Consider the following 23,404-nt stretch of genomic DNA (forward strand, 5'->3'; position numbering starts at 1 on the left):
AGGACCCAAGAGTAACAAGGACCCAAGAGCAACGCCCCCATAATGTGGCTCTGAGAAATAAATGAGCCCCCAGATATCTGTGGGTTCAGAACACCAGCAGGTGCCGAGCGAGCGCCAAGGTGATGTTGGCGGCACTGCTTGTATTCCCACATCATGTGTGCCTACCTTCATTTGCTTTGCTTTTGGTGAGAAGGACCCCGATGGGCCTGTCTGGATCATGCTTGTGCTCCTGCCGGGACCTAGGCTCAGGACTGGGGCTCCGGGAACGTAGGTGTTCGCGGCTGTGACTGCGCTCATAGCGGCGCTCCGGCTGGGCTCTGCGGTCATATGATGAGCTGTAGCCGCCCTCATAGTCAGGCTCATAGGATTGGTGATAGGTGCGCTCATAGTCGCGGTCGTAGTCCCTGTCGATGCTGCGGCCACGGCTGTGGTCCCGGGGCACAAAATCGCGGTCCAGGCCCGTTCCAGACTCCGGCCACGGCTGCGCTCCCGGCTGCGCCCATAGTCTTCGTGGTCCAGGCCACGTTCCAGGCTCCGGCCACGGCTGCGCTCCCGCTCCCGGCTCTGCGTGCGCTGCTGGGGGCGCCCCCTCTCCCTGCTGTCTTCCCAGCTGTGGCTGAGCACATCGTGGCTGCTGTGCCGGCTCCTCTCGCTGTAGCCGCTGCGGAAACTTCTGCCATCAAATTCATCTATCACCTCAAAACCTCGGTCATCATGACTGAGAGGGGGGCTGCCCTGCAGCGGGGCCACCTGAACCTTCCGGGGCCTCTTGACCACCTGTCCAGACAAACAGAGCAGATGCAGGACAGTGCAAACGGAGAGAACTGGGAGGGTGATGGCCCTGGTTCCAGCTTCAATGAAACTGTCCCTCTCTAGACTTCCACAAGTGGGAGGGAGTGGGCGGGTCATATATATATATATATAAACAAAAAACCTACATCCCTTAAACGTCTGTATCCCTGCCAACCCTCCCAGCCCCAAGGTTCCAATCAGGAACCAAGGACAATTAAAAAACCCTCAGGAAGTTAGAATAAGATAGGAAAGTGACTACAGCTATGAGTGCAGTGCTTGGGAATACTCCTGACCAAGTGTGAAAAGCCCCAAAGGCTTGGGTCAGTTCATCGGAGTCAAATGAAAACCCAGGAAGTGAGACGTTTTGTATATAATCGCTGACACTCCTGCACTTGGTACAGGAAGAGGAGGGGAAGAGGTACCCCTTCTAGACAAAACAGGACTGCAGAGACAATCAATTACAAGTGCACTTATCCCAGTCCAGCTCTGCAGTTACTGCTTTCCTTAGATTGGTTAACGGGATGGCCCTATTCCTGGGAGGTGCGTGTGGCAGTCATTAAGTAGGATGCTTGCCACCTTCCTCAGGAGGGGAACTCGGACACAGCTTCACTACACCTGAAACATCAACCTAGAAAAATATCAAAGCTCCAAGAAGTAAGCTGGCTCTAGGTCAGGTGACTGTCCAATGGTCATTTTCTTTGGGAACAGAAAACAAACGTTCTTGAATTAAAATCAGGTTCTCTGCAGTAACAATATGGGCTCTTAACCACCCAGAACCATTTCTCCAGCCCTTCTTTATGTTCCAATAAACAAAATATTCTTACACTTTTTTAAAGATTTTTAAATTTACAGTTTATGTGTAAGGACATTTGGTTTGCATGTACAGATGTGCACCACGTGACATCATGGAACGTACAATGGCTGCGATCTTCCCTAAGGATGCTTGTCTTGGATGTACAGATGTGCACCACGTGACATCACGGGACTTACAATGGCAGCGATCTTCCCACTTTTCCTAAGCTGCTGAACTGCAAAGGAATGGAGCACGTCCTCCATGGGGGTGCCGTTGACCATGACCACCCTGTCATTTTCTCTGTAAACAAGAAATAAACATCAGTCATAAAAACTCGTGGTGAGACATCTTGAACCGCTGACAGAGAACAGAAGCAGTAAATGAGCCCCCAAAGCTTATTAAGGGCCTCAGTGTGTGGCGGCTCCCAAGTCAGGCCAACCTGGTCTGAGCTCTTCAGAGGTAAGGAACCAGAAGCCTTACATTTAGCATCTGGGGGTTTACTAAGAACCACCATGCATGTGTAAAAAACCTGTCCAGAGCCGGGCGGTGGTGGCGCACGCCTTTAATCCCAGCACTTGGGAGGCAGAGGCAGGCAGATCCAGAAAAGGCACAAAGCTACACAGAGAAACCCTGTCTCCAAAAACAAAAAAAAACAAAAAAAAAAAAAACTGTCCGGACCACAGGGTCGCACCAGAAGGCACCCAGTCATGAGGCAGTCTGGAAGGCAAGAAGAATTCAACGACAGTCCTATGTGCTGAAGTACACAGCGAGCTAAAAAAAGACCACATGTACGTCCCTGAAATAGGCACACATTCATCTGTGTTAGAGGGAAAGAGGTTGAAACTTGCCTCAGATTCTTTTTTTTTTTTTTTTCTGAGAAGGGTCTTATGTAGCCCAAGTTGGCCTTGAATTCACTATTTAGCAAGCCAAGGCCTTAAACTACTGATCCTTCTGTGTATGGTTCCATCTCCCGAATGCTTAGATTATAAATGAGCACAATCAGGCCTGACTTCTTCTTCCTCAGCTTCTTGTTTGTTTGTTTGTTTGTTTGTTGTTTGTTTGTTTGTTTGTATGCCTGTCTGTCTGTTTGTGAAAACGGTGTTTCTCTGTGTAGCCCTGGCTGCCCTCAGACTCACAGAGACCCACCTGCCTCTTCCTGGTGCAGCAATTAAAGGTATGTGCTGCCACCCAGCTTCCCTCAGATTCTTGAAGAAACTTTAAGAACACAGAATCCTATTACTTAGGCTCATCCAAAGTTATTTTAAAATTTTATATTACTCTAAATAAAAGACTAACTTTTAATATGATAAGACTACCAACTAATAGGATAGGAGCACAGATATTTTTAAATCTCACACAAATTCAACTTTTGAATGATCTGGCCAATGTAGCCACATCGTTATCTCCCTGACAGGACACAGGGTCCATCTTTGAAAGTGCAGTTACCTCTTCAGAACAGAAGGCTGGCAGGTAGAGAACTTGAGTTAACCCGTCATGAATTTTTTGCTATTAAATTCTGTTGGGGGGTTGTTAGTTGGGTTTTTACTTGGGGGGAGGGACTGCTAAAGATTAACCCAAGGCCTTATCTATGCTAAGTACTCTATTACTGAGACACATTCCTAACATCTTAATTAAATTTCAAAACATGTATTTAAAAAAAACTCTTAGAAAAACTTGAGAAACATGGAAACTGAGGTGGTCAATTCTGTCAACTTGGTGGTACTGACAAGCACTGAGAAGATTAGCAAAGCTCACTCTCAGGTGTGTTCGTCGGGATGTTTTCAAGAGAATTAAGGGGGTAGACCCACCCTGAGGGTGGGTGACCCCATTCTTGTGCTTGAGGAAATGAAGGAGAAAGCCAGGAAGGGCAGGTACTGTCTCCATCTTCCCCTCTCTGCTTCCCGGCAGCCACGCTGTTAGCTCTCCTGCTCTACCACATTCTCCCAAGCACGACAGATGAAACCAACCTCTGAAAGTGTGAGCCAAGATAAATAAGTGCTTCCCTTAGGTTATTTTCCCAACTCTTTTGTGACAATGACATACGCTGCACGTTCAGAAAGGGTTCCCAAGGACTGAGGACGCAGCTCAGTTGGAATACTTCTCTAGCATGGATGATGCACCTGGTCCAGCCCCCAGCACTGCATAAGCTGGGTGTGCAAACCCAGCACGCAGGCAGTGGAGAATTGGGATTCAGAGTCATCCATATCCGTGTGGGGAATTGGAGGCCAGCCTAGGCTTCGGACACTGTCTTCAAAATAAAGGAGTGGGGTAGAGAGAGGGGCACAGAAAAGCTAAAAAGGTCCCTACACCTAGAAGTGAGCATTCTAACTACCCTCCTATGGGGGTGGGAGGGTCGACACACGGGATTTCCCTCTTGCCTCCAAGTCTGGATGGTCCCCAAAGTCTGGTGACTGTTAAAACATAATGTATTAGCTGTGATCCTAACTCTCTCTTAAAGTCTTCAGATGTAATATAAAAGTACACAGCCATCATTAACACCCTGTCTAGTGCCAACCTGCAGGGCTGGCAGGGGCTGGGGAGAGGGGGAAGGGGACTTACTGAAGCAAGCCATCCGCGGGTCCACCTGGGAGCACATCAGAAATGACAATGGACGTTTCCCCGTTTTCAAAGTGTGGGTTGTCTCTACCTCCCGACACTGCGATTCCAAATCCTCTTTTGGAATCCTGTTGATTAGAATTAGGAGAGAAGAAGAAAAAAAATGAAAAAATCCTTCCATAAGTGGCTTTCAGGATTTATTACAAGCACTCAGTAAAATAAAGGTCAAATCAATAACCAGCGACAGCTCGGGGACAGATGGGCTGACAGAAACAAATGACAAAGAAAATAGAGCCCCACTGTGGTCAGCTGACAGGTTCCTAAAGGGAAACCGCTTATCTACAGGGAGCAGCCTGGCAGGAGACGGAAAAGATTGACAGCCCAGGCTGACATTATCACCAGAGGCAGGAGAAGGAAGGCTGTCTTCTGTCTAAACAGGAACGTGCTGTCCTAACGCCAGGTAGACCTGTTCACAGGATCGTTTGACCCGAGCTGGAACAATGTCAATACAAACTGACTCTGTGAAAATGTGTTTTAAATGTATCTTCAGCTGAAAGTGGCACATGCCTATAATTCCAGCACTTGGGAGGTGGGAGGCAACAGCGTCAGGAATCTAAGGCTAGCCATGACGACATGGCAAATTGGGAGGCTAGCCTGGACTACATGAGACCCTTACTCAAAAAAACAAATAGCACGATGGTATAATCTTTAAATTCAAGTTGGAAAAGGTAGCAAATGCATTTTCATCCAGGGTAAAAAGAACTGCATGGCCTTTAAAAATAAAACCTAAACAGAAAGCTGCTATTATGGGCCTGGGGAGATAGTCCAATGGGAAAAGGAGCCTGGGGGGATGGACTCAGTGGAAAAAGGAACTTGCAGTCATGGTGAAAATAAATCACTCCTCCACGTCCTCTGACCTCAGTGCTGTGGCATGAAGGTACGAGAGTGTGCACATGTGTACATGGATGCACACACGTGAATGAAAAAACGTAAAAAGATAAATAAACAAAAAGCTACTATTGTGATTTAAAAAGAGCAAAGCATTAAACCCTTCTCAGTGGCATACAAGATGGGAAATAAAGGTTTATTATCCATCACTGATTTAACGATGCACACCAATGAACCGAGGAAACAATACTCTTATTTCGGTGTTTAAAAGGCTAAACCACACAATAGGAACACTGACATTATAATCCCAAATCAGGGTTGATGATACAAAACTACACTCAGAATAAGAGAACATCTATATTTAAGGGCAAGTTGGTGGGGCCCAGTATTCAGACTGCTTACAAACACAAACAGCCCAGGTGGTCTCCACATGGCTTGGGATATGCCAGCCCCATCACCAGCACCTGGTTTTAGACAGAGGCGGCTCCATCTTCTAAACCAAGCCTCGGGACCATAACTCAAGGGATGTATGATATGCTGGTAAAGGGGGCACAGTAAGAGTCAGAAGGGTGTCTGAAGCTAACGGGCAAGCCTCAACTGAAGAATCCATGAAAACTGATACAGAAATCAGGACACCTGGACTCTGACCCAGGGACGAAGTTCTGAGGGTCAAGGGAGACGTTTCCCTTTGTCTAGAAAATGGCAGAACCTAGAGAGATTTGGAGCAAGATGATCTCTGATGCACACGGATGTTGACAGGAGGGCAGGTTGCTGGGATGAGACTGCAGACCATGAGCTGACTGCAGATGGGGCGGGGGCTAGCCGCTTGCCTGGAGCATGAGGCTGTGTGTGGCGGAGGAAGGGGGGGCATGACTGGAGATTAGGTGCAGTTCTAGAGCAGTCAGCCCAACCAAAAAACGACATATAGGGTATGCTAGCACATCACCCTTTTATTGTCAGGACAGAAAGAACCGGCAATAACATGTATTTATTACGCATCAATTATGCATCATGTAATGTATAGAAGCTGCATGTATTTCCTCACTTAATCAAGAAGGGTAACATCTGTGAAGCGAGTTTAAAAAACAAATAAAATATATGTAGTGTTCAATTTTCAACCCCAAGGGAGGAGTAAAGAGAAACGTTTTTGTGTGGTGGGGTAGCGGTGGGTGTACACTGTGGGGGAAGGGTGTGTGTGTGTGTGTGTGTGTGTGTGTGTGTGTGTGTGTGCACGCGCGCACATTCATGTGCACATGGAAGCCAGAGGACAATCTTAGGTGTCATTCTTCAGGCACCACCCATCTTGGTTTTTGGTTTTTTTGTTTCTTTGTTTTTGTTTTCTGAGACAGGGTTTCCCTGTGTAGCTTTGTGCCTTTTCTGGAACTCACTCAGTAGCCCAGGCTAGCCTCGAACTCACAGAGATCCGCCTGCCTCTGCCTCCTGAGTGTTGGGATTAAAGGCGTGCACCATCACCGCCTGGCCCATCTTGGTTTTTGAGACAATGTCTCTCACAGGCCTGGAGCTTACTAAGTGGACTTGGCTGGTCGGCCAGCAAACTCCAGGGATCTGCCTGTCTCTGCCTTCTCAGGCCTGGAACTGTGAGCATGTACCACCAAGGCTCGGTGTTTAAAAGGTGCCAGGGATCCATCTCAGGCCCCCATGATTTTGAGATCCCGTCTCAAAAAGTAAAATAAAAGACACCTTAAGAAAAAATACCTAGGGTTTACTTTTGATCTCCATAAGCAGACAGACAGGCACACACACACACATACACACTATATTTGGAACTGAGCCAATTTCTAAGTCAGTCTTTTCAAATCTCCTTTGGGTCTACAACTGTTGTAAGGTAGAATTACAGAAGGGGTGAGGAGAGGGTACCGCTCGGGGGCCTGAACCAAGGGCTCCTTGCATTCTTAACATGTGAGACCAGACTGTAGAAATTCAATTCCCAACTCAAACATCAGAAGGGAAAGTGGAATAGAAAGGCTAAGGAGGGTGGTGGGGTTGTGCATGTTGGGAAATGTTCAACATTCTCAAACAAATACAGGCTGCTTGCATTCCCTCTTCCCTTTTACAGTCTGTTCTGTCTGGAGAGAAGAGAACAGATTAAATATCCCCTAAAATGCTCTACAGTAAACAGAAGATAATCAAGAACACAAGCATGCAACTTTTACCAACCAGTTAATCAGTGCCAGCTAGTTCCAACGAGGCACTGCCCATCTCAGCGAGATTAAAAACAAAACTGTGCAGGCCAAAGGGAGCGAGATCCATGAACTGAAAAGCAGCAAGCCAAGAGGAGAGAGAAAGCACGGATCGTGCAGAACTCACCTTCTGCAGGGTCACGGTGTACTGCTCCCATATCACCTCCTCCATGCCTGGGCCCTGGGTGGCAACAAATAATGTCAACTTGAGTACACACCAAATACCCCATGCCAGAAATAAAACTCTAACTCCGCACGTTCTGACGTGAATCCAGCTCACACTTCCCATACACTTAAAAAAAAGCAGGCCTCTGCTCAAAATGCTATGCTGCTATATCCATATAAAACCTTCTAGGAAATGGCCGTCTTGATGCTCAGGCATTAAATGAAAGACATAGGAGGGGTCCTAAGAACAGAACAAATGTTCAGTGCTGGAGTCTTTTGACAACCATTGTTAGGAAACTTCTTTAATTATGTCTTATTTGGGGGATGGCTCAGCAGTAGGGTGCTTGTCGCCCAGTCTAATCCCGAGGACCCACAGAGTGGAAAAAGAGAACCAAGCCCTAACAGTGTCCTCTGACTTTCATTTAAAAAATATTTCATCTCTCTCTCTCTCTCTCTCTCTCTCTCTCTCTCTCTCTCTCTCTCTCTCTCTCTCTCTCTCTCCACATCTTAAACCTAAAGAACCTCTTGGCCTTGTAATCAATAGGATGTGTCACACGGAGTGAACTGTAGGATCTCTGGCTTCTTCTCAGCACCGCCTGGTGTAAAACAGACCACTGGAACTTCATCTGCTAACACAGGTCTAAGAGATATCCAGGGAGACCTTTAACACAGTGGCGTCACTTTAAGACTAATGAGCCGTTCAGCTTTAAAAAGGCTAGAGACGCCAAGAGAGCACAGAGCTACAGACAGGCCAGCCTAGCAAGCACTGAAACGAGAAGATACACAGAGAAAAGTACAAGATGTAAAAGAATGGAAGAGCAGAGTGGGCACCGTAGAGGGAAAAAATACTTCCACAGAGGACTCCAGAGACTCTTGCCCGGCTCATGAATATTGTGGAAATAGCTAGAAATTGCCACTCTGGAGAATTCCTATCAATGGGCCTGCATTCAGGTTTAGAAATGAGTCCTATTATGGAAAGTGACTGTACATCCTCCCAAAACATGTCAAAGTGTCGCTGGTAATGCCATCACATAGGAAATGCAAGGTTCCTCTCTCCAAGGGACATGTTTAAATGAAGGCTTCACAGAATTCCCAGATATGTAAGAAACCTGAGTTCATAGTTCACATGCACTCACGCATGTGTACACACACACACACACACACACAACACACACACACACACAAAGTGAGAGTTATAAGAAACAACCTGAGGCTCAATGGCTGTATTAGAAACATCCACAACAAACCAAAGGAGTATACAAACCATAGTTCGTGTTTTAAGAAATTAGAACACCTCACTGAAAGTATAGTTATTGGGCCGGGCGGTGGTGGCGCACGCCTTTAATCCCAGCACTCGGGAGGCAAAGGCAGGCGGATCTCTGTGAGTTCGAGGCCAGCCTGGGCTACCAAGTGAGTTCCAGGACAAGCTCCAAAGTACAGTTATCAATGAACAATAGCCCATCAAAAGAACCAAGCAAACAAATCTAAAATACGACTTTTGGAAGTGAAAAGAACCAAAGTGACACAAACGACGGGTTAGCATCTCACACTATACGCAGCTGAAGAAGACAATTACAGAAGAAGCAGCCAGAAGACACAACTCAGAAACAGCACAAGGCCTGACGGGTAGGAGGTGTCCCACAGAGGGCCAGGAGGGAGAAGCTACAGGGGGCTAATTCGAACTTATAATAGAAAGAGGTCCTGAAAACTATTCAGATAATGTGGGGTTTTCTCCCTGTTCACAAACTCTTAAGACTGGGAGAGAGACACTCAGCGCTAGAGACGACGATGCCAACTGATACGCTGGACCAGATGACCCACTCCCTCTGCAAGCAGAGTTAGGAAACCTCAATTCTGTGGGCACAGAAGCAACATGAAGCAGCCAACTGCTGTGACTTAACTGATTACACAGACTGAGAGGCAATTGCGACTCTCCCTCCCCGTGTGCTCGATTCTGGGACATTCCCACGGCAAATACCATCTGGCTCCAAGAGATCAGAATTCTCAAAGATTAAAAAAACGACAATTCACATTATATCTAGGATCAAAAAAGATACAAGGGTGTAGGAGAAGCAGGAAGAGTCTTGACTATTGGTGTGCGTGGGCCTGGGTGGTGTGTGTGGGGGCGGGTGGCGGGGTGCTGAAGTGAAGAAGGTGCATGCATCCATTCAAAGCAATACACAAACATTCCGAACGGATTCAGATGGAGAAATTATGGAACCCAGCCTCCCCCCCACACCCCCACCCCGTAAACTGTCTGTTTCCCATGACCAACCACTGTTTTTATTTTGTTTCTGTTTGGAGTTTCTTTAGGAAGGGCTCTTCTTTTCTTTTGCCATGCTGGGGTCAAACCCAGAGTCTTGCATGTATGAGGTACATGTTCTATCACTGAGTTACACCCCCAGCCCAGTTTTTCTATTTTAATAAATGACTGCTGGCCAGTCATGATGGCGCACGCCTTTAGTCACAGCACTCGTGAGGCAGAGGCAGGCAGATCTCTGTGAGTTCCAGACCAGCCAGGTCTACAGAGTGAGACTCTGTCACGAAAAGAAAAGAAGGAAGGGAAGAAGGAAGAAAGGAAGGTAATGTCTCTATAAGTATATTAATTGATACATATCTTTTTAAATGGTTCAGTAAAAAAATCCATGCATGTAGAGCACGCCTGAAATCCCAGCACCTGGGTGACAGAGGCAGGTGGAGTTCAAGACCAGCCTACTGTAGATAGTGAGCCCCAGGCCAGGTAGGGCTGCACAGTGAGACTCGTCTGTCTCAATAACGATGATGGTGATGATGATGATAGTAATAATGATGATGGTGATGATGATGATGGTGAAAGATTTTCAAGTGAGCTTTTGATGTCTGACTCACCTTTGTCACACAGTTTCCTAGAACACAATGTCACGCATACAAAACAGGTGGTCGCTTTTTTCTTTCCAATAAACCAAGAGATAGATGCACTATCTATTCTCCATTCTATGACTATGACTAAGACAACAATTTCTATTACTTGTAAATGTTTTTAAAGGCAACTCCTATTAAATTCAACAGTTCTCTGGCTGTCCCGGTGGTTTGAATGAGAACTATTTCCATAGGCTCTGATATTTGGAGACTTGGTCCCCAGTTGGTCTAGGATGTCACTGGAGGCAGGCATCATACAAATCATACAAATTAGTGCCATTTCTGGCTATTCTCTGCTTTGTGAGAGTCAAGATGTGAACTCGCAGCCAGCTCCTCCAGCGGCCATGCCTGCCGCTTGGCTGACATGGACTCTCACCCCTCTGGAACCATCAGCCTAAATAAACTCTTTCTTCTGCAAACTGCCCTCCTCACGGGGTTGTATCACAGCAACAGAAAAGTAACAGATACAGGTGCTGTTTGCAGGTTCTAGGGAATATGAGCAGCAAACGCCCTCTCACTGAGCCACACTCCCACCTCCACCTCCACCCCTGAGGTGGGTAGGCAATCTGGCACCTGAGATGTCTGTGGTCCAGCTTTCTAGATGTGCTTCACTGTCCTACTCTGGAAGTTCACTACGTCTAAGACCATCTTTCAGCAGCTGCCGGTGAATTTCCCTATTTTAACACAATCTCAATCGTAAGTCTTCTCGAGAGAAACGAAAGTAGAAACTCCCTCTCCACAGACACAGACGTCGTTGCCACCTTCAGTTTTCGCTGGGCCGGAGTAGAACTAACCCGCTGCCACCTGCAAATGGCCTCCAGGACAGAATGGACACACACAAGGTACACAGCGGAAAGGAGCAGGCCCCAAACACACCGCGCAACACAGACACTTCCAACACAGTTCAAGGGGGAGCACTCCAGGACGATCTCACACGAAGTTTGAAAAACAAACCATGCCTCCTTACAATGTGAACATCTGTAACACTACTGAACTTAGAAATGGTTAAAATGATGAATGTTAGGAGTTTAACGTAACATTAAACATGTGTTTAAAACTTACTTAGAACTTCATACATGCATCCAATGCATGCATTTTGATCAAATCCTCCTCTTTTTGCCCCCTATTTCCCACCCGACTTTCCCCTTCCAACTTCATGCACTTTTTTTTTTTTAACTTAACCCACTGAGCCCATTCAGTGACCAGTGTGTGCATGGATACAGGACGAGTGCACGCACAGCCTCTCAGAGGCCACAGCTCTGAAGAAAACCGACTCTCCCTCCCCCAGGAAGCCATGAGGGCTACTGAAATAGCTTAATCTGGTACCTGAGTTCACTCCCTGGACGCCCATAACGGCTGAAGGAGAAAACAGACGCCACAAGTCATGCCCTGGCCTTCAGGCCCACACACATACACAGACAAATAGTAACTTATTTAAAAATGCTAACAACCCTCGTGGTTTGTTCACTGATAAACGTGCGTGTGTAGGTATGCCATATACGGTAAAAGTGCAAAGGAAAAGCAAAGGACGGAAGCATATAAACCGAAGATGGAGCAGCCTGGGAGGGAGGCAGAGATGGGACACGGGGGAGCTGAGGTTTGCCCCGTGGTGGGGATGGGAGAGTGCAATGAACTCGTGGTACTGTTGTGCATCATGCTTTCAATGTTCAAGCAGTTTGGAGGTACCAATCATCTCCTAAGTTCAAGGGGTCGGTCATCAAGGGGCACTTGACTTCCGGCTGAGGACCTAACATCCAAGGCAGTGTCTAGTTCCAGAAGCTTTAATATGATTTCAGTTTTGCAAGGGGAAAAGGATAGAGCATAATAACTCCTGCTGGGGGGAAGGCAGGTGGGGACAGTGCCATCAGTGTGAGGGGTACAAGGACAAAAAGCAGGACAGGTGCAATGGGTACAGCCGGAGACAGGCATCGTGTGGGAGAGCCCAGATGCGCCAGACCCCCCAGCGCCTTTCGTTCCTTTTTTAAAGGTTAAAAAGCAACTTTATTAGGAACAGGAAGGTGGCACAGAATCTTGAACAGGAAATGTCACAGAAGGACCGACGACTCCAATCTCCTCAGAGATCGGGACTCCACCTATGGGCCCTGGACACGTTTTCAACCTTGGGGATGAGATTTCAGCCGCCTGAAGTGGCTTCCTCATGCTTTCTATGATCTTCTCGGATCACTGTACTTCCCATAAAAGGCACACTAATGGTAACGTCCTCCATATGAGAACAAGTCATTCCTAGAAGCCATTCCATGGATAGGTAGGAGCTATGTGGACTATTGCAAATAGGAAGCTCTGTGTACAGGTTATTTAGACACTAAAGGAAAACAGTTCTTCATGCTGTTATTTTTAGGCCTTTTATGGAGCTCATTTTCTCGGGAAAACCTTGATCAAACAGATAACTATCCTTTAGGGCTGGGAAGGTACTTCCGTGGGTAGAAGTACTTGCCATTAACATGAGGACCTGAGTTCAGTCCCTAGTGCCTAGGTAAAAACACCCAGTCATCCCAGCCCTGGGGAGGGGAAGACAGGAGGGGACCCGTTGGCTAGCCAGTCTAGCAGACTTGGCAAGCACTAGGCTCTATGAGACCCTGTCTCAAAACCAGCTCCTGAAGAATGACACCCAAAACTGACCCCTGGGCTCTCTATATAAGGCCCTTTAATACACATGTGTGCTCTGTCTCCCAATACACACAAAAGGAAACATTTAAAACCAGCCACAGGCAGATAACTAAGTTGTGACTGCCTGTAGTGACCCTGAAGAGCCAACTTTTAAGCTCCGAGTCTATATACTGCTGATTCCCAGGGAGAGAGACCACTAAAAACAAAAATTCACCCCAAGCTGCTTTAAGGATACACTTCATCACAGTCCGAGCCACAGCAAATATCTATGTTACAGTGCCCTGTGTACTAAAGCTAATGTCAGAAATCTCTCCTGTAATGTGGAAGCCCCATCATCGGAATATCGGCTTCTACAGGGTAAGAAGGTCAAATGTTTGATCCCAAACACAATATTCTTTAATCTGTACCCAAGAAGCCAAGCTCGCCGAAATTGCCAACACCTAGGAATCAACAGTCTGACTCACAAACCCAGTGAGCGGCTATCAATTTCACCCAGGTCTGCTCAAAATAAGACAAGTATTTAAAATTCTACCATTGACTGCAAGCCACATTCTGCATGCAATCTCACAATTTGTCCCTGAAAGCTGCCAAGACACAAATAAATCCGAGGATAAAGGAGTCACTGTGCCACTGTGTGAAGGGCTTGTCCCCCTCCCCTCCGGCAGAGAAAGCATGGGAAAGGGAGGCGAAAGCTGAAGAACTCACATGGCCTTTCCATCTCTCCAACTTTTTAAATGTCTGGATCCACACCCTCTGGAATAGCTGAGCGGCCTTCATGGCTCCGCAGAGTCAGGGCTGGCCACTGCCTACCTCCCAGGCTGCTCACCCATTTCCAGCACTCCACGTGGTTACGTAAGGCGGATACAATAGTGGCCCACATTCCCAGCAAATCCTGTTGTCATCTCACAGTGACACAGCCATACAGCAGGGACGCCAAGCGCTCTGAAAAGCACTACTTGTGAGGCACAAAGAGAGTCTGGACTCACAGCACTTCAACAGCTTTTCTTTCCTCCCTCTCTCCCACACAAGGAGGACGGCACCGGGGTACGTACGTACTCCTTCCGGCGGCCACGTAAAATTATTTGGTAATTAGTTGTAACTTACTAAGTCCTGCTAGCCTTCCTTATCCACAGATCCTATGGTCTAAAAATAGTTTTAGGAGCTAGAAAGATGGTTCAGTGGTTCAGAGCCCTGAGTCTGATCTCCAGAACTCACATACAGTGGCTCACAACTGCCTATAAACTCCAGTTCAGGGAACCCAGGGCCTCCGTAAGCTCCTGCACACATATGACATACATGCATACACTCACGGACAGCCATACACATGAATAAAAATATAAATAACCTTTAAACACTTAAGACACACCAAACAATACCAAACAATAACAAAACCCCTGCCTCCTGGCTCTGGGACAGTGAGAACGGGTGGATCAACATTTCAAGGGTAGTTTGTACTCTACAGTGAGATACTATCTCAGCACAAAAAAGCAAGACAAGACAAAACAAACTTGTCTGTACAAAACATGTACAGCCTTTTTGAGTAATTATTCGCTAAATAATGTAACTACTTACGTACCATTTCTATTATATTAGGTGTTATAAGGAACCTAGAGATAACTGGAAGTACGTGAAGATCTACCCAAGTTCCATGAACATTATACCACTTTATAGAAAGGGACTTGAGATTCTGCATGTTTTAGTGTGTAAGGGACTCCTGCAATCAGGGGAACCGGGAATGACCAAGAGCAGGGCTATGGAAAGGAACAGAGAAGTAACTTGTTCACATACGCAGTCCATGTAGGAAATTAACGCTAAATTGACCTGCCAGTGGTGGCCAATCAAAAGGCACCCATTGAAACAGCATACATTCTTGACAATAAGGGGAGCTGGTACAGGTCGGCACCACCTCAGGGACAGAGAACTTGCTCAGCAGAGTTCTTTTTTCTCTCTCTCTTTCTTCCAAACTTATCATAGACTTAGATAAAGAAGCGACAGAGAGCTCTGTCCTTGCTTCTTTGTGTAGTTTTGGATTCCTGGCCTTGCAACCCAGGGCAGGTTTTCAGAAGTGTGCTGTCACCAGGGAGTCTTGTCAACAGGCTGAGCTGTTTGCAAAAGAAGAATGTGCTACCTGGTTTGTGGGACCCTGGGACAAAGATCTAAATTTGGAGCCCATCGTGGGTACAGCACAGGAGACAAGTTGAATGCCAAAAAGCTAGTTTGAGGTTTTGGGTTTTCTTTCCTTTTTTTTTTCTCCTTAAACTTTTAAAAAAGATTTATTTATATTATTTTTATGCATAGTAAAGTGTTTTGTCTACATGCATATCTGTGCATCAAATGTATGCCTGTGCATGCCCATGGAGGCTAGAAGAGGGTATAAGATTCCCTGGAACTGGAGTTACAGACCTTTGCCAGCCACTGTGTGGGTGCTAGGAACTGAAGGCAGGGCCTATGGAAGAGCAGGACCTGCCTTCAGTTATAACTGAGCCCTCTCTCCAGGGTGCAAGAGGTCAGCTTTAAAGCCCTAAACCTGAGTACAGCTCTTGAGCGTGGCATATGCTATGCCTTTCCCCACATCCATCTCAGAGGGCCAACAGCAGTCACAAATGAAGCAAGTCCCCCATGGCAGTGCAGGACTTCAGAGACCAGCCTTGGAAACGTCAGACCAACCACAGCCTGTTCCCACTGGCACGTCTACTGGTGACGTCAGAAGGACACCTGCAGGCAGGCTGCCTCCATGCAAAGATCGAGAGTTTCAGATGCACCTTCCACAGCCAAACGTCCATCTTTATAGTCAAGAATCATCGCTCCACAACAGCCATACACTGCAAGATAAACACCTCTTGAGTCGTTCCCCTGAGGCAGTTCCAGTCAGTGGGGTGGTGGGAAGTGTAAGCAAATTATTCTAACCCAGCCTAAGTGCAGTAACAGAGGAAAACACAAAGCTCATTCATTCGACATACACTCTCCCGGTACCAACCAGATGGCAGACCCTGCTGAAACACTGAGGGACATGCAGCAAATGTTGTTCCCTCAGAGCGAAGGAAGGCTTTAACATAGAAAGCAGTGCGGCTCTCTCTTGCTCTCTCCTGGCATCTGTATTTTATTTTGAGGCAGGATTTGAATCTGTATCCCAGGCTGGCCTTGAACTATGTTCCTGCTTCTGCCTCCTTCCCAAGAGCTGCGATGATATGCATGGCCACCAAGTACCAAGAATGCTACGGATATGAAAGTGGAAAGAATTAATCATAAGGAAGTCTGAAGAGCTGTCCAGGGAAAGGGACCAGCAGGTAGGTCCAAAGACTGAGCAGGAATCGGCTCAGTGATTGGCTGTAGCAGGCAGACTGACGGCGGAAGAGCAGGTACATAAAATGAGCGGAGAGAACAGACTCTAGTGTTAACAGGAAGAAGATGGAGTGGAGGGAGGCAAGGACCAACCACAGGAGGCACCTCCTCCCACAAGCCCTCAGAAACTCCTGGCTCAAGGAGGACAAACTAGTCCAGCAGAAAGGCATTCTATGTGGAGGGAACAGCATGTTCTGGTCCAAGAGCATGAACTCGTAAGGTGTGTTCAGGATGCTAGGGAGTACACTGTTTAATAACACGTTCTCTACATGAGCATGTTGAAATTAGTCTACTGCTTGGGAGCCTTGAAAATACACATCTGCCCAAAGGAATGGGCCACAAGGCCGCAAAGACTGGGAGGGAGGCATTGAGCAGAACACCACACTGAGGGCTTTTACAGGGACTCTGAATGAATGCCATGCTCCCTGGGTTAGCTGTGCCTGTCCCTCTTTCATAGTTAGGAAACCTGAGGCCAAAGACTTTCCATGGCTCACCTTTTTTAATTTTATTTATTTATTTATTTGGTTTTTCAAGACAGGGTTTCTTAGTGCAGTCCTGGCTATCCTAGAACTAGCTCTGTAGACCAGGCTAGGCTGGCCTCGAACTCAGAACCACGGCTCACCTTTATCACAGCTGTATCTGAATCTGACTACAGGATGTGATGTGAGCGTTCCACACACTGAGTCTTCCATGCGTGTTAGGGTGACTACAAAGGAGATGAGGAGGAGAGGGGAGAGAGAAGATGCTGGTGAGAAGGAAGAAGAGAGCGGAGGAGGGCGGATCGGGGATGGTGACCTCCCAATCCCAGTCCTTGGGAGGGAGGCAAAAATCAGAACCAACAATTCAAGGACAGCCGGGGCCACATACTCAGATCCTCAAAATAAAATAAAAGGGGAAGAGGAGGATCACAAATTGAGTCATCAAGGTCCTTAACAGGTCTGACACTGGCGTGGAAACCCCATGACACCATCCATTCAGTGGGGACCATAGCTCTGGGCATGAAGCATCCCTATGGCATTTTCATGTTCATCATTAGGAAATCAACTGCAATCCTCAGGAGAAGGGCTTGTAGCAGCCTGCGGCCACAGCCCACCTTCCTCTGGCTGGGACGCTTGTGATTCCCTTCCTACAACCCATGGAAACCAGTCTTAGTCACAAAGTATTGTTAAAGCTCTGCTCACATGCAGGGCACAGCACCTCACAAACTCCCAGGACTCAGGAGGCTGAGGCAGCAAGACATCTGAGGGTTCTAGGTGGGCTATAAAATGAGACTGTCTCAAAAATAAAACCTCTGCTGGCAAGATACAATTCTGAAACTCTTGTCAAATAAATCAACATACACTGCCCCCATACAGACAAGGTAAAAACCGACTCCAACTATCTTTCATTCTATGATGATTTGGGGGGGCGGGGACAAACCAGCTCCGTTTAATAAGAAAAACACAGGCACAGTCTGGAGCTCCTTCTCCTGTGTCTCTCAGTCACTGGTTCACAGGGAACACGGCTTCCACCGTCACGGGTCTTCTCCTGGCCTGGGCGGAGGGAGCTGCTGCAGCTAAACCAGGCACCTCTCCTCCCTTCCTTCTTCCTCCCGCCATGCTCTGGAAGCACTCCAACTCTGACTCCTTCATGTGCTCAATTTGCATATTAATTCTCTGGGCCACAATCTTGCCCTTAACTTGGTTTGTTGACAGCAATGTCAACTGCATACCAGGTGACCGTGTAGACTCTTCCAATTTTGCCATGGTGACCTTTGTGGGGTGTTCCTTTCTGAAGAGTCCACAGTAACACCCTTCCTGCAAAACTGCACGTGTGGCCAAAGGACCAACGCCATGTTTTCTTAAAGGAGCAGAGAATGTATAAAGGGACACATGGGAGTCGGCAGCTGGCCACGTGAGGCGCAGTCTTCAAAGGCAGCCTGAACAAGCCAGCAAGACCTATTTCTTATAATAATGTTAGAGAGGAATTCCTGACAGATCTCTAGCATAAATAATGGGCATTTCTGATCACCTACTGAGGCACACCACTTATGAAGTTTCTGTTTTTTTATTTTTGGGTTGTTTTTTTGTTTGGTTTGTTTTTGTTTTTTTTTTTTTTTTTTTCTGAGACAGGATTTCCCTATGTAGCCCTGGCTGTCCTGAACTCACTCTGCAGACCAGGCTGACCTTGAACTCAGAGATCTGCCTGCCTCTGCCTCCCAAGTGCTGGGATTAAAGCATGGGCCATCATCACCTGGCTCAAGTTTTTGTTTCTTAACCCAACCTATATTTACCTCAGGGACAAGATGACAAGGAGGTGTGAGGACACACTAGGGGCACAATCACTAAGCTTTAACAGAACCACACTTTTTAAAAATGGTTAGAGGCTCAGCAGTTAAGAGTACTTCTGTTTCTTCAAAGGAGACAATTCAGTTCCCAGAATCCTCATGGAGGATTCACAACCTCCTACAACTTCAGCTACAGGAGACCCGATGCCCTCTTCTGGTCACCGAGAGCATGTGCACAGACACATACGTTAAAAATAAATAAAATTACATATATTGGGGGGAAAAACGCTATTAACTTAGATTCCAAAACCAGATTTCTAGAGCTGGCCATGAGGGTTCAGGCTTGTAATCCCAGTACTTGGCAGGCTAAGGCAAGAAGATCAGACATCTAAGACTAGGCTGGGATGTGTGTTAACTCTGAGGTCAGCTGGGACCCGTGAGACTGTCCCCAAAAAGTTAAACGACATCAAAAGAAAGCAAACAAGCCCCGCCCCCAGATCTCCAGCTAAGACCTCTCAGAACTCCTGTAAACTTAGTGCACCTGCTCACCACGGTGCTGCGCACTGTGCAGGCATCACACATGCCTGGCTCCGAAACAGCTCCCCGCCCGCTCGCTCGTCTTTAAGCTGTGATCTAGAACAATCACACAGTGGGGCGGCTGCCTCCGCTCTCAGATGGGGCTCAAGATCCTGACCCTTGCAGACTGTGAGGACTGGATGAGATAATGCTCGTACAAAGGTTGCTCAATGCCCACTGCAAAGGAAGTGGCCTCCATAATGACCCTGTCAAAACACTCACTGCACAGCTGTGCGGCAGCTACAACCAGACCAGAACGGTCTGCCTGATTCTCCTCATAAGAGCACTAAGATTAGCCTGGAACCCAAAAGAACTGAAACACACATACACACACATATACACAACACAGCATACACAGACATACACACACACACAACACAACATACACAGACAGACAGACACACACACACCACATGCACATACTCTCTCTCTCTCTCTCTCTCTCTCTCTCTCTCTCTCTCTCACACACACACACACACACACACACACACACACGTGTATAGAAATGATGTTCCTAAAAGCATTATATACATTATATCTAGGAACAAACTAGTGGAAATTCCCCAAGTGTGCACAACTAATGGCCGGACACACAAGTACTCCTACTCTTCTCACACACTACTACGTAAGAAGGAATGACGTGACTACATGCTACAACACAGATGGACTTTCAATGGTAAGTAAAAGCTCACGCACAAGGAAGAACCGCATGATTCTATTTGCATAAGAAGCCGAGGACAGTAGCTGCCTGGAGAGCGACTCTCAATGGGCCTTTTGGTGTGTGAGAGACGGCTGCACGCCATGAATGTCATAGAAGTCACTGGCTGCACAATTTCTCCAAAAAATGGGTTTTATTAAACAACACATCACAAGGCATGGTTGTGCACACCTATAATTCTAGCACTTGGGAAGTAGAGGCAAGAGATCAGGAGTTCAAGGCCAGCCTCTGCTATACAGCAAATTTGAGACCAGTCTTAACTACATGAGACTCTGTCTCAAGGCAAAACAACGATGTCTCCTAGATTGTACAGTCTGAACACAGGGCCTCACACCTATGCCCTGCCACGTGCCGTGAGCTGGCCATTCACCCTCCCTTTGCTTGTTTTAGCAACACACAACCCGCCTCTCTAAGGCTGCTGGGAGCTACTCGTCAGACCGTGCATGAACTGATTCAGGGTATCAAATGGGCTGTGCAGAAAGGAGACTGCAGCCAGGAAGGAGCCTGAGCGCAGTCAGTCAAGTGCTTGCCACGGAAGCCTGAGGACCTGAGTTCCATCCTCAGCACCCAGATTTAAAAAAAAAAAAAAAAAAAAAAAGCCAGCTGTGGTGGCGTGGTCTGTAATCCCAGGGGGAGACAGGAAGGGGGTCTCTGGCTAGTCAGCCAATCTAGCATACTCAGTGAGCTCCCAGTGAGACCCTGTCTCAAGAAACAGGAGAGAGACCTCCTCACGAACCATACACAGTTATCCTCTGGCATCAATACACACACTCCCTGCCAAACGCACGCACGCACACACGCACAGAAGTAAAGGAACTTGGAGGCAGTCATGTAAATAAAAGGTGGAAGAACTGAATCCAGGTCAGTGGGGCCACACAGCCTGTCTCTTTTCCACTGAAGAAGCCACCTACCGCCTCTACCAAATACCCACCCTGGCCATTCCCTGGCCTTCAGACCCAGGAGTCTTCATGACTGTTCTTGGTGAGGCCTATAATAGGGCACTGGAGACAGTTTGAATCCAAATCAGCAAATATCCCATTTTAATAACACACACACATACCAACAGATAATTACATTTAAGACCTCTGTGTTCACAGCTCTCCTACACTAAGCTGCAAGGCATAATTTAAACAGACCACCCTTATTTGTAATTACAAAGAAGCCATTAATAAACCCAAAAGGGAGATGCTAATTTAGCAACAAAGACACAGCCCCGTCTAACCTGTGATTTTCAATCTGACTCAGCCCATTTATCATTAAAACACAGCTTCACTTTAAAAACAGCAAACACACATACAGACCGTCACCCCATAATAGATACTAAGATAAAGAAAATTATAAACGTCTTTGTCAAAAGGCAGGTTCAAACACCACCCGTGAGAACTGCTTGCAGGGCTGGCCGGGCATGACACACACAAGGTAAACTGATCCTCCCAGACCTGTGGCACCATCCGAGGACAGCTCACACAGAAAAGAGACACCTTGTGCTTCTACTCTTTATCAGTGAGCCTGGCTAAGGCTGCAAAGCTGGTGCCTGCAACAGGCATACCTTTCCTGCTGGAGAAGATACCTAGGAACCTTGAGAAACCATCCTTAGACCGCAATGCCAATAGCTGGAAGCTGCCAGAAGTGCAGAATCCCCAACCTGCCCTGGGCCGATGGAGGTCCTCTACAGCCCCAGTCCAGCATGTTAACACTGGAGAACTCAGTGCTTAACAAACAGCCTTTGCACCCAAGAATTTCCTGCCTTATCAATATTTCATAGTTGTATTGTCCATCATGGAGACCACTAACCTCATGGGACCACTGTGACCAGGAAACTGAATGTCTAACTTGTTTCATTTTAGTTAGTTAAAACTTTAGATAGCTATACTTACTACAAAGTGTTAACCATACCCCTAAGAGTGGCTCAAGTGGCTTCTCATGCTCTACTATTAAAATATGTACTCCAGGGGCCAGAAAGATGGCTGGGCATTTACTGCCCTTCCAGAAGACTCCGTTTCAGTTGCCAGCAGCTCACAACTATCTATAACTCCAGTTCCAGGGCATCCAACACCCTCTTCGGACCTCCAGAGGCACCAGGCAGACACAAAGGACACACACATACATGCAAGTCAAATACTCATGTGCAAAAATGTAACACATACTAGAGCAAACAGCTTCTCATTCCACCTCCACGTTCTGTGACGTGTGGATTAAAGAGCACAGACATTTCTAACCTCTCGTGAAAAGTTGTTCTGCATTCAAAAGAGGCTCTAAGGGCCGTGATGTTGATTCATCAACACAGCTGCTTGCCAAGTATGCCAAGACACAGGGTTCAATCCCCAACTCCACCAAAAAAAAAATCAGCCAGTCAAAAAGCAGCATTCACCAATTATTAGCTAGTCTTGGTGGCACACATATCTGTCATTTCAGCTCTAGGGTGCAGAGGGAGGGACGTAATCAAAAGTTTTGAAGCCAACCTGATGTACATAGCAAGATCCGGGCTAGACAGGGCTACATAAATGAGACCCTATCTCAAAATTCAATCAATCAATCAAGGAGAAAGTCAGACTCCAGAAATGATGGTCATCTTGAACTAAATGTGATGTTTCTTGCGTTTTTTGCACAAGGGGGGGATAAAGACTATTTTTGAAAACCGTTTAACATTTTAAGATTGCTTTTACTTATATTAAGGTGCTTGGGTTTTTTTCCCCCACCTTCAAGGGAAAAATGTTTTGAGCTTTATTTGTAGACATGTTGACAAAATTTAGCAAATGACACTTTGAAAGTTATAATGAGGGGGCTGGAGAGATGGCTCAGAGGTTAAGAGCACCGATTGCTCTTCCAGAGGTCCTGAGTTCAATTCCCAGCACCCACATGGTGGCTCACAACCATCTGTAATGAGATCTGGCGCCCTCTACTGTGTACATAATAAATAAATAAATCTTTAAAAAAAAGAAAGTTGCCGGGCGGTTGTGGCGCATGCCTTTAATCCCAGCACTCAGGAGGCAGAGCCAGGCGGATCTCTGTGAGTCTGAGGCCAGCCTGGGCTACCAAGTGAGTTCCAGGAAAGGCGCAAAGCTACACAGAGAAACCCTGTCTCGAAAAAAAAAAAGAAAGAAAGAAAGAAAGAAAGTTATAATGAGTTCAGGGGATGTAGGTCACTGGCAGAGCATTTTTCTCTCATGTATAAGGCCCTGGGTTCAAGTACCAAATGAAAAAAATTACTAATTAACTTTATTTTAAACCATTACCCTATGATACTTTTTAAAGCTTGTGATTTCAACCATGTAAGTATTTGAGATGTACTTAAAATGTCTTAATTTAGTTGAGCAAGACAGCACCTATCTGCAATCCTAGCACTAGAGGTGAGGCAGGAGGATCATTGTGAGTTCAAAGGCTAGTCTGAGATGCCAGGAAAATTTAAGGCTAGCCTAAGCTACCAGGAATAAATGAGGTTAGCCCAGGATTCCTAGCAAATTTGTCTTAAAAAACGAAAAACAAAACAGGGGGAGAGGAGGGTGAATATGATCAAAATACGTTGTGTAAATTTCTCAAGGAATAAGATCACTACTTAAAAAAAGAAAAAGCCAGGACTT

General features: G+C 46.6%; 1 protein-coding gene across 1 annotated transcript in view; it reads right to left on the reverse strand.

Annotated features, from left to right (window-relative positions):
• Positions 1–23,404, reverse strand: part of Tjp2 (tight junction protein 2) — a 77,966-nt gene that overhangs the window by 33,905 nt on the left and 20,657 nt on the right. The window contains 5 exon segments of the mRNA XM_028894046.2: positions 166–462; positions 465–777; positions 1,783–1,885; positions 4,145–4,269; positions 7,358–7,411. Of these exon segments, the coding sequence (XP_028749879.1) occupies positions 166–462; positions 465–777; positions 1,783–1,885; positions 4,145–4,269; positions 7,358–7,411 (892 nt within the window).

This window comes from Peromyscus leucopus, chromosome 1, assembly GCF_004664715.2.
Source record: "Peromyscus leucopus breed LL Stock chromosome 1, UCI_PerLeu_2.1, whole genome shotgun sequence".
In the NCBI taxonomy this organism is placed as follows: Eukaryota; Metazoa; Chordata; class Mammalia; order Rodentia; family Cricetidae; genus Peromyscus; species Peromyscus leucopus.